This window comes from Natrix helvetica (genome assembly GCF_964273705.1).
Source record: "Natrix helvetica genome assembly, chromosome: 10".
Lineage (NCBI taxonomy): Eukaryota > Metazoa > Chordata > Lepidosauria > Squamata > Natricidae > Natrix > Natrix helvetica.
In genome coordinates, this window is record NC_138561.1 from 21,789,088 (window position 1) to 21,805,255 (window position 16,168).

General features: G+C 47.8%; 1 protein-coding gene across 4 annotated transcripts in view; it reads left to right on the top strand.

Annotated features, from left to right (window-relative positions):
• The first annotated feature begins 8,813 nt into the window (after positions 1-8,813).
• Positions 8,814-16,168, top strand: part of JPH3 (junctophilin 3) — a 35,343-nt gene continuing 27,988 nt past the window's right edge. For all 4 annotated transcript variants that reach the window (XM_081963528.1, XM_081963530.1, XM_081963532.1 and 1 more), the window contains exon 1: positions 8,814-9,932. In XM_081963528.1, the coding sequence (XP_081819654.1) occupies positions 9,551-9,932 (382 nt within the window). In that variant the 5' untranslated portion in view covers positions 8,814-9,550. The remainder of the gene's footprint in view (positions 9,933-16,168) is intronic.

Here is a 16,168-nt window from a genome sequence, read left to right on the forward strand (position 1 = left end):
CTTTGCCCCCTCCCACCTCCTCAGGCCCCGCCCTTCAGCCCGTCGCTATTGGTTCTCGCGAGGCCAAAGAGGTGTGGCTTGGAGAGAGGGCTGTTTCTGCGCGTGTTTCGGCCGCGTGCTAACTTGCGCTGTCTGACAGGAGGGAGGGGGGCTCGCTGGTCAATCGCTGACGGATGGGGCGGGGCTTGGGTAACCTAGCAACGGGGGGAGGGAACACCTCTGGAGAGTGAAGAGAGATGGGAAAGAGGGGGGGAATAAAAGCTCGGGTTGCTTAGCAACCGAGTCATTAGCATGAAAGGACCAGGGAAACGGCCTGAGGGCGGGAAATTCCCTCATGGCCAAAAGACTCCCCCCACACCATCACCCAGCGACCCTCTGGGGCCAGACAGGCCTACCTCGCAGGGTTGTTGTGAATGCGAAAAACGGAATGTTACATTGTATGCAAGGAAGTGGAGACTCTGGAAAGAGTGCAGAGAAGAGCAACAAAGATGATTAGGGGATTGGGGACTAAAACATATGAAGAACGGTTGCAGGAACTGGGTATGTCTAGTTTAATGAAAAGAAGGACTAGGGGAGACATGATAGCAGTCTTCCAATATCTCAGGAGTTGCCACAAAGAAGAGGGAGTCAAACTATTCTCCAAAGCACCCGAGGGCAGGACAAGAAGCAATGGGTGAAAACTAATCAAGGAGAGAAGCAACTTAGAACTGAGGAGAGAAATTTCCTGACAGGGAGGACAATTAACCAGTGGAATAACCTTCCTCCAGAAGTTGTGAAAGCTCCAATACTGGAAGTTTTTAAGAAGATGTTGGATATCCATTTGTCTGAAGTGGTGAAGGGTTTCCTGCCTAGGCAGGGGGTTGGACTAGAAGATCTCCAAGGTCCCTTCCAACTCTCTTATTCTATATTCTAAAGACAGGCGCCTACAAACAAGTTAGATAAGAAGCCATCTGCTCAGATGAAAGGCACCAGAAAAAATAAATAAGAGATAGGCGCTTCTCAAGAAATTGTCAAGTTGACCCTTTAGAGTATGGAATGACGAAAGAAAAAGAAATGACTTAAATGAAGTTACACTGGGTCAACCATGTGGAGGAGAGAAGACGAGAGGAATACTAGAAACTAATGTGCCAATCAAAGTAAATACATCAGTAACGAACCCAAGGGTGGGAGGGGTCTTGAAGACTCCTCTCCTTCAGCCAGCGATCCAGACTGGCCTACCTAGCAGGATTGTTGTGAAGCTCGAAAAAAAGGGTAACATCTATCCCAGGAAATTTATTTGACCATGTGAAGGAGGGAAGATGGAAGCGATCAATAAATACAATTCAATGGAAGCCATAAATGCTTCCCAGGCCCCCAAGAAAGCTGAAAGGTACCACAGTGACCGAGACAGCCAAGTGCTGACCATCAAGGAGAAAGTCCACATTGTTTTTTGAACTTGGCACCCTGAAAGGAAGAGGCAGTGTGGGGTGGGGGCAGCAACCAAGCCCTGTACCTCCCCCTCTTGTTTTGAGGAGGGGCTGATCTGAATGGGAGGATTCTGCATTTCTTCCCTGGAGAAATCTACCTGGGCACCGATTTTCGAAGGGCCTGCGACCCCGCGGTTTGTGCAAACCAACATTCGGGCTGAGCGGCAATCTTAACCTAAATGGAGGATTCTGCCATCCTGTGCGAATTGAGATTTCCTATTCAAGGTATTCAGCAGTTTCTGATTACTTGCTTTCCTTTTCAAATAAGCCTTTCCTTTTCTCTATAGAGTTATCCAAATAGGTAGGAGCACTGCTTCTTAACCCTGGTAAGTTTTAGGAGGTGTGGGCTTCAACTCCCAGACTGGCTGGGAAATTCTGGGAGTTGAAATCCACACATCTTAAATTTGCCAAGGTAGAGAAACGCGGATTAAGAATCGAGATCTAACCTTTATTTTAGCTGAATAATTTCCCCCCTGTTTAGGCACGTGGCTTGATACTGCTACATTTTGTGATCTGTTTCTTTTAAACAGATATGCAAAATCTCCCTTTCTCAGGAATGCGTGTCTTTTCTGATAATCCCATCAGCCGCGTGACTTCCATGGAACAAATATGCTTTAAAAATCTGTTATCACAGATGGGCACTGATTTCGCACATTCCACTAAATCTCCATATGGCGAATAAACTGCTATTGAGGGTTTGTTCCACAAATGGCCCTTAAAACAAACCAAGGTGGATTCAGTAGGTGGATTAAGACAAAGAATGCTATTGCTTCCACCTGCTCTGCGTGTTTGGACTTTTTCAGGAAAAACTGTGATAACAATTGATTAGGGCTGATTGGTAAACTGTGAGTTGCTGTTCCAGATGATCAGATGTTGGCTGGGGATTTCTGCTTGCCGTCTTCCTCTTTGGCTACTGTGGAAAACAGGTTAAAAGAATAAGAGAGACTTAGTTTAGTTTTGGCCAAGAACTTGCATTTCATTATCTTAGATGCCATTAATATAAACAACAAGGTTGTGGTAAATCTATATACATGTATGGTGAGTGTCCTCTAGCGGCTATTTCAGTGATAACATCATGCTACAGCACAAATTTTCCTTTCCTTGTGCCTGGTAGGGAAAAAAATATGCCCGTATTTGGAAGAAAAAGCTAGAGAAGCAAACAAGGTTTATAATAATGATGATGATGATGATGATGATGATGATGATGATGATGATGATGTTAGTGGATACAGCAAAATACCTAATATCCACTAAAATCCATCTATCTGAATGTGGCTGAGATTGAGACGTAGCCTTAAAAAATATGATGAATGAAACCGTCATCTATCTGCAAACAGTTTTCTGACTTGGTCGTACAAATCTTCTTTTAGACTCTACTATTTCCGACTGGCAACCTGTGATTACTGGATAAAAATAATGAGACATTGCTGATTACTTAGGTGTGAATTAAGTATCTGAACATTTCAGTTATAAAAACCTGGTGAGACCATTCAGTCATTGCTTTCTGAAAATAACCGAGTGCATCTCCCAATGATAAACGGAGGCTGCACAACTAAGTGGGTTTCGTCGAGGGTAAATCCCAGGAGAAAGACTATGATTGCACAGCATGGCTTTGTTTGAAGAATCTGTTTCCTTTCAGTTAGTGGAACAAATCTGAGCTGTATCTGGGACTCTTGAAAGCAGCTTTGATGCTCGTATTTTGTTTTTTCATGATGCAATGAAATGGTTTTTGTTCCACCCTTAAATGTTTTAGTGCTATATAGTTTGGGGGGCTTTTTTTGGGGGGAAAACTATTTCCCGAATCTGATGCTGGGAATTCAAGAATCAATATTTGCTTTATGTATGTATATTCTAATCAGACAATGCACCACACAAACTCACAATTTTGTTTTGATTGTGGTGGACTTGAACAGACACTCAGATATTGCGCCTTGTATGGTTTTAGCATGGTTTTAGCATGTGTACCTTTCAAAAAGTACACCTCCACTGACAAACTCCAAACTGGGATTTAGCCCCCATCACTTGTCAGTAGCCGGATGGCTTCAGATTTCAGCCAGATTTTGTGTACAGGTGATAACGTCATTGACTATAAATGAGTAAAATTACTCATGAGGCCACCATCTTCTCAAATGCCATGTCATGTCTCAGCAAGCCACCAAATGGAAGGAGGAAGATTCAGTCTGGTTATTCCCACCCTCATGTCCAGCAATGCCACATTCCCTTCTTTGTTCCCCATGTGCCTTTTTGGGGGCGTTGGTGCATTGATAATAGCACCAATAGACCAAGAAGGTATTTATAACTCTGGGGGGAACACAATGGGTTGCTGCCAGGGAAACAGGGATGCTAAAATTATTCCAACAATTTGTTCAGGGAGATTGAAAACCAGCAGGCCTGAAGCAGCAGGCCAGCTTTCCCCTAGGAGAGTCCTGAGTTCGAGAGGCTGTGTTTCTCCCCCACAAGGAGCTCTGCTAACTGTAACTAGCAGTAGCAATAAATGACTTCGTAGGATTCGCGTGTATTCTCAGGAGCAGCGCATTCTTGGCCGGTGCTCAGGAGCCAACAAGGCAGCTGTTGCAGCCTTTCTAAAGAGAGTCTGCTGGCTTGCTTCCCTGTGCTCTGCGCATCATGTCAGCTGTCTTTCTCTGGTGTCGCTGGAATGTCGAGAGGAGAGAGCCAGTTGGAAGCGTTTCTAAGGGCCTCCTGGCCAGTTTCGGCCCCTTTTCCAACGTCGTTCTGTTTTTCCTCTGCCTACATCAAACCCAAACTCTTAACTTTGTGGCCTAGAGCAGGGGTGAGAAGAGGTGAGGCAGTAACCCCCAGAAAACAGTTGTTGGTGAGTTCTAGTTCCTTCTTAGGCATGAAAGCTGGCTGGGTGACTGTTGGAAGAAATGTCCTTCATGCTAACTTCCTACATGACTTTGGGCCAATAACTAGGAGACAGTGAATTCTGGTCTTGCATAGGCATGAAAGCCAGCTGGGTGCTTTTGATTTTGGGCCAGTCACTCATTCTCTCAGCCCACCCACCTCACAGTGTTGTGGAGAAAATAGGAAGAGAAAAGAGTATTAGATATGTTCACTGCCTAAAAGTGGGCATAAAATAATCTTTAAAAAGAAAAGCAGAACTGGGAGAGGGGTGAGATTCCTGGGACTATGGACTGTTGATATTTATTTCATTATGGTAACTGTACATTAGGACTTTCAGGAGCGCTTTCCGTCCAGTGTTGTCCCATAAGAATCAGTAGTCTTTTTTTTAAAAAAACCTTTCCATCCACGATCTTAAACCTAGACATCTGCAAGTTGGTGCTGACTTGTAGACTGATATTTATTTGCTCAAAGATGCCTGCTCTGTTTGGTCAACTGCAGAGTGAAGGAATGCAATCAGGTGTATTTTGGCCTCTTGGTTTTGCAAACCGTCAGGAGGGTGGTATGGTACCTGGATGAACGCCTGATAGCCCATCTATTTGGGCCCAATATATAGACTTGCCCACCCATCTGGGAGCAGAAACTCTGCAGATAGGTAAAACATAGCACAGAAACACTGATGGTAAAGCTGAAAGGGCTTGCAATAGCTCTTTTTCCCCAGGCGGGGGAGCTTGGCTCCTTCCCTGCAAGGTGGTTCTTACAAAACAGGACTCTTAATCTGGAATTATTACCTGCATCCCAGAAGAGAATTAAGCCTCTGTTGGAGGGAAGCCTCCTTCCGTTTACTGTGCCCCCGACCAAGGCCTTAACCAGTGTCCAGACTACAGTGTATTTTGTGAAGAACCTCAGGCTTTATTCCTGAGCTTAAAAATATCTGAGTTCAGATTTCAGCTTCCCATAAGAGCTTTATGTCAAAGATTTCACAGTCTATTTCAATGTTTCAGTGTTTCTCAACCTTGGCAACTGTAAGGTATGTGGACTACAATTCCCAGAATCCCCCAGCTAGCCATGGGGAATTCTGGGAGTTGGTCCATGCATCTTAAAGTTGCCAAAGTTGTATTCCCATGCTCTTAAGATGTTTAAGCCTATGTCTATGGGCATAAAAGGAGATGGGGAAATCTTTACTTTCCCCCCTTCTTGCTAAGAAGATAAATCTGGGTGAAACCCAACCACTGTTGCCTCTGCTCCCTCCTCGCATTCCCTGTGACCTACCAGTGAGAATGGCTCACACCATGCTTGTAGCCAGCCTATCCCTTTTGAAACACCTCTCTTTTAGCCGTGGCTCTTAAAAGCAGGAAGAAGAAGGGAAGAGTCTGCCTGGACATATGTATTCTTTTCATTGATCCTAACTCCTAGCTAGGCCTGCAATTAAACATCTCAAATGATGAAACATCCACAAGAGAAGTAATGGTATTACTTCTGATGGCATTTGGAAAGTTCTCGCTACACTACAAGACAATTCATGTAACCTACAGTAACAGTATTCTGATTTTTCTAAGCAGCAGAGTTTTCCCCGGAGCAAATGATTTTATCAAGGAATATTGAGGGGTTTCCCCCCCCCCCCATCAGGCTTCCTTTTGTGGAAAATCTACTTGATGAGTTTATTCCTTTTTAGGGGATGGAGCATTGGCAGCTTTGGTTTGTTTTATCTGGACTTGGTTTGAGAGCCATGTGTGACTTTGTACCCTTTTCTCTCCTGGAAGCTATAGGACCTCCGGAATGTGATAAAGCTTACTAGCCCTTGTCTTGTCTCTGAGCAGGATCAGCTCTCTGCTGTTGAGTTTCTTGATTTCACTTTGGAAACTAGCTGGAATTTTATCTGGCTAAGGAAGATCAGATTTGCAGTGATTGGAAGGATAAACACTACCAAGATCGTACTGAGATACAGCTAGTGACCAGCAAAGCCCCTTTGGCTAATTTGCTGCACTTATGCAGATAGCAAGAAGATTAAAAGCTTTGATCTCACGCATCCATTGCATGACAAGCCTGTGCGAGAGGGCTCCACATTATCTGTCTGTACACCACAAAGCATGTAAAGAGCATGCAGTTGTCAAGAATAAGTAGAAAGCCGTTTGGGGCTCTTACTAAAGCTTTTAGCAAAATGGTTTCAAAGTCAAACGTGTGTCAGAATTTCACTTTTCAGTTCATTATGTGCTGACTTTCTTAGCCTGAGAAAGTCTACACCCCATCATCAGCAAACAGAGATGCTTCCAGTTAAGCTGGTTTATTGTCATGCCGGTACACAAGAATCGCAATCAGCACTAAACTGGTGCTAGATAAAAGTCAAGGGAATTCAAGAGGGGTTAGACTTAGTCTTAGGACATTTGTGGGAACGTGAGAACTGTAGGCTGATCGCTGTCTTGACTCCACCCCCAGCTCTGCCTGCTGTCCTACAGTCAATGTTATCTTAGCAGTTATATCAATAGACAGGAAAGAGTTCCCTAAACTTAATTTTCTTCAGATGTCCTGGGCTTCAGTTCCTCTTAAGCCATATGAAAGCCATATGAAAATTACAGCAGAGGAGAAGCTCTCAGGCCTTCCAAGGTCCAGGTGGACATCTTCCCCAGCAATAATTGGAGATGCTGGTGAGCAGTTCTGAAGTTTGCTTTCTCCTGAACCCGCATTGTTCCCTAAGATAACAAAGTTAACCTTGATCCCGAAGGCCGACCCAGTTTTCTGGATGAGCTTATTTAGAGATGATCCTTCCCTTCGGTTGGGTATCATGTTAGGTGAGCAGATCCCCAGGTCCTTGTAGAGAGAGAGAGAGATCTTTTCATCTGGTTGGGAAAGGTGAAACAAGCACTGAAGCTACCTTTACAACGCAATATGGCCTGCATCAGAAGAAGCACTGAATTCTTGCATCTGTTAGAAACCAAACCTCTCATTAATAGAAGGCAGAGTACAGAAGGGTCAACTCTAGAAAGAATCTCAAACCCTAGAAAGATGTTCCTCAGTCAGAAACATTGCATAAAAGCTACACACTGTCTTGATCCCTTTGAAATGTCTCTTGGGCCAAGCCTTTTGCTCTGTTGCCTTGATTCAGCAAATATTCTCTATTTACACAGAAGATTTAAACCCTGATACACCAGAGCACCATTTTAAAAATGAAAAAGAACTTAATTTCATTAGTTGAACAACTGCTGGTGAGACGGACAGCAGGAGACAAACCATCCCCTTTTGCTATCATATCATATGATCACTTTCATTGGGGTCATCTAGAAATGCCCACCCAAGTCCTTTTTATTTTATTTGAATGACGGCATTGTCATTGCTAAGAAGATTGATGGATTGATTGCTGGGTGGGCATGCATCCCTTCAAATCTATACCCTCGCAGATTAGGTGGGTTGGGTTGGGACTGCCTCTCCCAGAATCCTCAGACCCGGTGGCGTTTGTGTGTGTGTGACCAATGAGACTTGTAGTGCTAAGATGCTTGGAGAGAACCAGTTTTGACTTCTCTACTGCAGATCCATTTTTACAATATTCAGATTTTGCAGGGCAGGTTGTTTTCATAGCCTTAAAACCCCCACAGTGTGGAAAGCTGGAGCAAGAGCCAGACTACAGTTTTAATTGATACTAAATCAATGTTGCTGCTTTCTCTCTTTTTTTTTTTAATGTGGAGACGTAATACTTCTTCCAGAGTTGGAAGAAAGAATAAAAAAGGGAAAGCCGTCCTCAGCACTTAGGCTAAGACTGCAGTCCTAAGCATGCTTCCTTCTCATTCTCTAAAATCAAAATCACTTAGGAAGCAGGATGAGCCAGAGATGTGAAAATTCATCTCGGGATACAGTATTTCCCTCCTAGAAAGGCCAGACTGCTGCAGGCTGATAGATTCCACGGTCTCGAGTTCTTTAAACTTAAAAATAAGTACTTTTTTTAAAAAAAAAATCGCCGGGCATTGTATTCCTTTGGCCTGATGGAACTGTTTGGAGGTTTTTGAGCCCTCTGCCTCCAAGGAGGGGAGGGAAGAGCGGCGGAGATCTGTGTTGTGAGAGGGAGGGGGAGGGAGGACTCTACCTTCTGCTGTTGCTGTACCTTTAAATGCAAGAAGCTGGCACTGGGGGGGGGGGGAGGCGAGAGACAGAGATCCTGGGCTCCCTTCCCCTTAATAAGCCAGTGTCCATCTAGTGGGGAGAAGAAGAGGGCGAAGGGACCCAAGTGAGTCGGGGGTCCAGGGCGGGGGAGGAGGCCGGAACGATGCGAGGCGCTCCTCGCCCCTCCCCGCTCGGAGCTCCAGCCAAGGAGCCCCCTGCCCCCCCGCCGGTCTTCCGCCTCCCGCATCCCTTCCTTCTGCCGCCACCCGGCTGGTGCCAAAGCCCCCTCCTCAAAGGACAGCTCTGAAGGCCGACATGGGCCAACTCTGCCCGCCCGCCAGCCGGAGCCGAAGCGAGTGAGCTGCGAGTCGCAGCGGGGTGGGGCGGCCGGGGGAGGCGTGGGGAAGAGAATGAAAACAGTCTTTCGGGGTGGGGGGGCTCCGAGGGAGACGGAGCGCGCGCGGGTGTGTGTGTTTGTCTGTGTGCGAGGGAGGGAGTGAGGTGGGGGGGCGAGAGAGTGCGTGAGATCGAGACGGTCACAGACACTGCATTGCTGCTGACCCGGAGGCTCTCCCGCAAACACGCCGCGGGCAAAATGCTGCTTTGCCCAGGAACGGCGGAGCAATTGTGCCAGCCGAGCGGCAGCAGCGGCAGCAGCAGGTGGAAGGCACCGCGGGGGCTGTGAGACCCTTTGTCTGGTCTGTGGCGTTGCTTTCTCGCTTCCCCCCTCCCCTCCCGCCTATCCAGGAGCCTCCCACCTTATATGTTGGCCGTTGGCCTTTGCCCGTGCCGCCCCCTCCCCTCTCTGACTATTGCCCGGGGCGGCTCGAAAGGACCCCCGCCGGCGCCCCCCGGCCCGGCCCGCTCTGCCCCTCCCGGCCCCCGGAACCCTCGCTGCTCCGCGGGCCCAGGAGGGCTGTCTTCCCCCCGGCAGTAAGGCAGGAGGAGACGGATCCGGAACCGCTCCCCCCCTCCCGCCTCTGGAGAGAATGTGCCAGCGGCCAAGCCCGGCTCCCTCGGCGGCTCTGGGCGTTTGGTGCATCGTTTAAGGGGGCGGTTTTTTGTCTCCCCGGCTTTCGCCTCCCCCCCCCGCCCCACCTTTTTGAGAATTTGCGAACTGCGTTACATGCATGTCCAGTGGGGGAAGGTTTAATTTTGACGATGGAGGGTCCTACTGTGGAGGTTGGGAGGACGGCAAGGCTCACGGCCACGGCATCTGCACCGGCCCGAAGGGGCAAGGCGAGTATGCGGGCTCTTGGAGTCACGGCTTCGAAGTGCTGGGCGTCTACACCTGGCCCAGCGGGAACACCTATCAGGGCACCTGGGCGCAAGGCAAGCGCCACGGCATCGGCGTGGAGAGCAAAGGCAAGTGGGTGTACCGAGGCGAATGGACTCACGGATTTAAGGGACGCTACGGGGTGCGCCAGTGCACCGGCAACGGGGCCAAGTACGAAGGCACCTGGAGCAACGGACTGCAGGATGGCTACGGAACTGAGACCTACTCGGATGGAGGTAAGCGGCGGCTTCCCCACCTTCTCCTGCCGGCTGAAGCGCTGCGCGCCGCCCTTTTAGACCCACCTGCTGGGTGGGGATGTTTTTAAGAGGAGGAAGAGGGCATGAGGTCTCCGGCCTTGCCCTGCGTTGCTAACCCCGGGCCAGTCCTTGAAGTTCGGCCGGCGCCGGAATTAAATCTTGCTGGTTGAAAGGAAGGCCTCCTTCCAAGCCGGATTTGCAGGCTGGAGACTGGCTTAGACTGCTAAGAGAATGTCTCTCCACCGAACCCAGGGCTAATTGGGCATAAACAAGGTGGGGTCAGTAAATAGGTCTTGTGTGTTTATGTCTGTGCAAAGAGTTCCCCTTCCTGGTTCTGAAGGCTTCAGGATCCGGGGGGGGGGGGGTTGTGGGAAAGGAGGAGAAGAATTGCAATCAGAAATATGCCATCAGGTTGCCCTTGCTGCCCTGAGTCTGGGGCATTTTGCAAAGGGCTGGCATAAAACTCCTGCAAGGGATAGGTGGCTTCTGTTCAGTAGGATGAGATTTGCTCTCTGGTCTCCTGGACCAGATCTGGGGGCCTGCGGTTTTGTTGGCCCTGTTCAACATCTCCCTCCAGAGAGGAGCATTGATGAAAGAGAGTCTGGGCCGCCATTCACCTCACCACTAATCCTACAAGATACGATGGGGTGGAAGGGTTAAAGTCTTGCTCTTAAAAACCCCCTGCCTTGGCCAGGCAATTCTCTCCAGGGTCAAACTGTATTGCAAACTCTTTCCCCCTTTTTAATTTCCCTCCATGTCTGGTGCTCCACTCCATGGGTCCGCAGTTCATTTGGTAACCAGTTGCAATTCACAGAAGCTTCTTCTTGTTGAGAATGTATGGCTGGGTGTATGTGGAGGCTGATAGGAACAGCTGCCTCTTGGCTTCTGGAAGAAGCCCGAGGGGTTATTGCAGAGGGAAGGAAGGTGGAGATGTGGGCTGACTAAGCGGAAGCAAAATTAGCCAAGGCCAATGGAAGAGAGAAAAGCATGAGGACGAATGTAAGATTAAGGTCTCGCTCGCACAGAGCAGCTTTCCTCTGGAATGGCCTGAAATACTCCATCTCTGGTTAAGTGGCTGCTTCCTCTGTTAACCTTTCGGTGTGCAGGCGCCAGGCCTACTCACCCCATCCCTGGAGGAAAGCAGGTCTTTGGTCTTAATGTCACGTATCAACGCAATCCTTCCTTTTGCCTCTCTGCCTCCCTCCCTCTCTCTCTCTCCCTCTCTCCCCGGCATGCCTGATTTCGAACCGTGTTCGGCCAAGAATGCATCCTCTGCTTTTCAAAGGGCCTGCGGGAAGGGATCCGGAAAGGAGAGGCCAAAGGGAAAATGTATTTCTGTGAACTAGAATTTGCTGATGGGAGGCAAAGAGGGGAGAGCAGGAACTGAGCAAACTTTATTTGATTTTTTTACAAAGGCAGGTGGCTGAGTCTGGGGATCTGTTTTGTGAACTGCACTTGCAATGAAGCAAGGGAGGGAAGCCGAACGGGATACACTCTTCAGCTTTTGCTGTATTTACATGGCTTATATCATCTCCCTCTCCCCCCCCGCACCCCCGGAAACCTTCGTTCTCAGTGCCCAGGTTTCTCTGAACTCAGGACTGAAGCTCAACCTGCATTTAATATCTCTGAGTGAATCCTCTAAAACTGCTCTTCCTGATCTGGTGCCCTGAGGGAATGTTGGGAGTGTCTGGAATTTCTTTCCGTCCAGTGGGTTGCCAGGCCTAGGAATCTTAGTTCCCGAGTAGGCACAAGAAGAAGGAAGGTGGGCTGGAAGTATTCTTGGCCTACCCATGCCTTTACGCAGAAGCCATGCAGGCACGGTTGTACAAGTACTGCAGTGCTGCAATCCCCAATGAAACCTGAGGAAAAAAAATGCATATATTCAACCAAAGAGGAGATAAATGTGCAGAGCCTCCATAACCTCGACGAGGCCGGGGCCTGTTTCAGACTCAGAAAGAATCCAAGAAACAGACCTCAGGTTGATGGTGAAAATTGACTCTGGGGATTTGGAAAAATTCTACCCAACCCCATGGAGAGCTAATTGTGGGGAACATTTTTCAGGGCATGGAGTGGTTCTGATCCCACTGGTGGTCAGCCCGGAAAGGGGGCTACACAGAGCCCTCGAATTTATGTCCTGCTCAAATTCTCATCTCATCTATTTTGTTCCTTTATGTTCATGATGGTGGCAAGGGAAAGAAACCCATTTGAATTGTGGAAAAGCGCAAGGGAGGTCCCACTGAGCATGAAATCTCTCTTGGTCAGAGCCTCTTCTCTGGGCCTTCTGACAGTGACTTAGCAAACCTCCTACCTCTGGACAGTAGCATTCCAGATGTATGAAGGGTAATTGCATTACACTGGGAAAGGATGGCTCCCCGGCTGCCATTCAAAACAGAGGCAGCTCCTGGAAATTAAGATTCCTGTAGTTCCTCAGCCCATCTGCTGGGAGCCTTGTTGCTTCCTGAGATGTCAAAAATAATCTACCATATGCCATTTTTTAAAAACTACAGACACATATCAGTCTAATAAGCAGATCCACCTGCGCTGAGGATTTAGTAATATCAAAATAAAATATGTTGTGCTTTAACTCAAAAGTCTAGGAGGTAGACATACCAGCAAACTCCATCCAGAGGCCTTGCCTTTGTTGTCAAACCAGGGCGGCCCACGACACTCAACTGGCTGTTGGAATAAAGGCTCCAAACAGCTCTCTTTTCCCCAGTGGACATGGGAAAACCTCACGGTCAGGAGGTTTGTGTCTTGGCATTCCCACACAGCAATTCTCGATGTTTGGGCATTTGTCTCGCACCCAACCTATTCACAGATGCTCTCATCTCTGTGTTCGAGTTGGGTTTCAGAAGCAAAACGTGGACAACTCTCCTGGAAATGCGTAAGCGAAGTCCCAGCTGTAGTTTTTTTTCAGGGGCATCAGTGTAACACAGCTCAGCCTCCCCCACTCCCACTCCTCTTTTCCAGATCCAACTTCTGGATCTCATAATATTTATCTTCACTCAATCCCATCCTGTGTAAAGTGTGTACATAATATCCCATCCTCCCGTCGACTCTTTGGGAGAAAAGAGGATGTTTTCCTAGACCCACTTCCTCGTGTGTAGACAAAAGGTTGGCTTTGTGACCCCTCCTTCCCTCCTCCTTCCTCGTTTCTATCTTGAAAAGTGGGTCTGCATCACCCCAAAGTCCATTTTCACATTTCCAGGACACAAATCATTGGAGCAGCCCAAACAATAAGAGAGGAAGTGAAGGAGAGCAGGTCTCCCTTTATAGGTCTCAGAGTTACAGTCTGCTTTAAAAAAAAAAAGCCTTCCAGCCGTTCACGTGTCCTCCCAATCTCTATTTTAGTTGCTTTATATTTGGAAGTTCAAGCATAGCTGGCAGAACAATACCAAAAGAGCCTCAGTCCTGGAAATGATAAGACAAGGCTGGAGTAATTGAGTCAGGCTGATGCAAGCGATTTGGATTAAATGGGCTGGATCCCTAGGACATTCAAATCCACTTCAGTTGAATGTCCCGCAATGTGAGCTTTTAAAAACAGGCTGGTTACAGTATTTCCTTCTTTCCCCTTTCAATCCTTTTCACGTCTCAGGACCCTGGAGAGCACCTGAGTCCCAGTCAGGCTGAAAGGCTCTGCCTGAACTAAGCATTTTTGCCCTACACCGCCTGTAGACTTACAACCACATTTGAGCTCAAGATTTCTGTGGCTAAGCGAGACGGCTGTTAAGTGAGCCTGCCCCATTTTATGACCTCTCTTGCCCCTGTTGTTAAGTGAATCACTGCAGTTGTTAAGTTAGCAACTCGGTTAAGTAAATCTGGCTTCCCCATTGACTTTGCTTGTCAGACAGTCGTAAAAGGTGGTCACATGACTTCAGGACATTGCAATCGCCATAAATATGAGTTAATCAGCATCCAGATTTTGATTATGTGACCCCCGGGGATGCTGTAATGGTCGTAAGTATGAAAAAAGGTCATAGGTCACTTTTTTCAGTGCTGTTGTAACTTTGGTCACTGAAATGGACTGTTGCAAGTCAAGGAATAACTTGTACTTTCTCTGCTCATTTAAGCCTCCCTTTCTGAAATGGAGGGTGGGCTTGGCCTGTTGGGACAGGGGTTCTCCAGAATTCTAGCCAGCGTGGCCTTTATCCATGTTTGCTGCCAAACTTGGCAGTTACAGTCTCAACACATGGCATCAAGATGTGGGAGCTGCTCTCTTTTCAATCAATCTCTTTTCAAGCTGTGGCACATCCAGGTGGCAACTGTGAAGACAGTTGCAATCTGTGTCAAGGGGTGTATCGGGTGGGCTTGAATCTCTTGTAGTCCACATGGTGTCAGTTTCATCCTTCCGTGGCCCCTGGGGGTCCAGAGAACAGCAAGCGTGGGACAAATGAGGGGCAGAGGAGAGGCAGAGGAGCCACCAGGGTTCGTCCGGTGCTTTTTTTGTAGGAGGTGAAACGAGCAGTTTGTGGGATTTTTGATGGGCCACCATAAATGACTGCACTGAAAGTCACAAGGGTCCTTCCTTCGCATCAGAAGGTGAGAGATTGGGAGCAGAGTCCATGCTCTGCAGACCATAGATGGATCTTTCAAGGGTAAGGTATGGCATGGCGTGTGGTGTCCCAGTGACTATGGCTGGGCAAAAAATTACATTGGATTAAAGTCAATTTAATCAAAATGATAAGAAGACTGCCCTTGGATTTAATTCTCCGCATCCCACCCACCCCCACCCCACCCCCATCATGCTCAAATGCTGCAGTCCAGGGTTTCTGGTGGGGTGGTGGGTTGAGAGCCCCGAGAACTCTCCAGCATCATATTGGGGAAGATTCTTGCAAATGACATGCAGTTTTCTTCTTCTTATCTCTCAGCTATGTTTTTTTTCAGTAAGGCAGCATTACAATAAAACTGATGCAAGTTTTTAGTGTAAATTGGTGCTTTCCAACTTCGGCAACTTTAAGGTGTGTGGACTTCAACTCCCAGAATCCCCAGAATATTGGAAGTTGGAGGACTGTTTGGGAAAGGATGCCCTGGGAGAAGCACTTGTCTCTCTCGCCATGCCTCTTTATATTTCGAGGCTTCTACAGAGATTAAGAGCTTAGTTTAACTGAGAAATGGGGCAAGATTACAGAGTTTATGATGAGGATTACTGAATTTGATGATTGGCAAAGAGAAAGGGAGAGAGAGAGAGAGAGAGAGAAAATTAGGCAGATTCTCCTGTACTTTGTACAGGAAGCATATTAGAATTGATTAGCTCAATGGACTGAGAAGCTTTCAGCATTCTGCCTGCTTGAGGATCCAACTTTGAATGAGAAGCCCTGATCTTGGTCTCAAGGGTAGAGCAGGTAGTGAGCCAGGTCATTTCACAACTGGGAACAGGTCTAGCATGTCGCACTGGACAAAGCTGGTGGGGGAATCAGAGCTTCCCCATGTAGAGAGGGTGCTTGACTTACAGCAGTTTGTTTAGTGACTTTTTGAGGTTACAACAGGATTGAAAAAAGTGACTTACGATCCCTTTTCATACAATCGTTGCAGTGTCCCCATGGTCATGTGATCAAAATTCAGAGGCTTGGCAACTGCCTCATATTTATGACGGCCGTAGTGTCCCGGGGTCATGTGATTCCCCATTTTGCAAACCTTCCGGCAAGCAAAGCCAATGGTAAAGCTGGATCCCCTTGACAACTGGGTTACCAACTTAACAACTGCAGTGATTCACTTAACAACTGGTGCAAGAAAGGTTGTAAAATGGAGCAAAACCCATTGAACAACTGTCTCGCTTAGCAACAGAAACTTTGGGCTTAACTGTGACGCTAAGTCGAGGAGTCTCTGTACTCACCAGCCATGTAAGTTTACTGCTCTTATCAGAAAGAACTACAGAAATAATTGGATAATTAGAATCAGAATAGAGCTGGAAGGGACTTGGGAGGTCTTCTAGTCCAGCCCCCTGCTCAGGCAAGAGACCCTGCACCATTCCAGACATGTGACTATCCAGTCTCTTCTTAAAAACCTCCAGGGATGAAGCCCCCACAACGTCTGGAGGCAACTTCTGTCCCACTGGTTAATTGTCCTCACTGTTAGGAAGTTTCTCCTCAATTCCAGGTTGTTTCTACGTCAGGCTCCAGGCGGGGTGCTGAACACCCCTTCCCCAAGAGCTGCTGTGAGGTTCTTGGGCACAGCTGGCCCATGTGCCAGGGACGTTCCCCTCGGGCACACGCAGC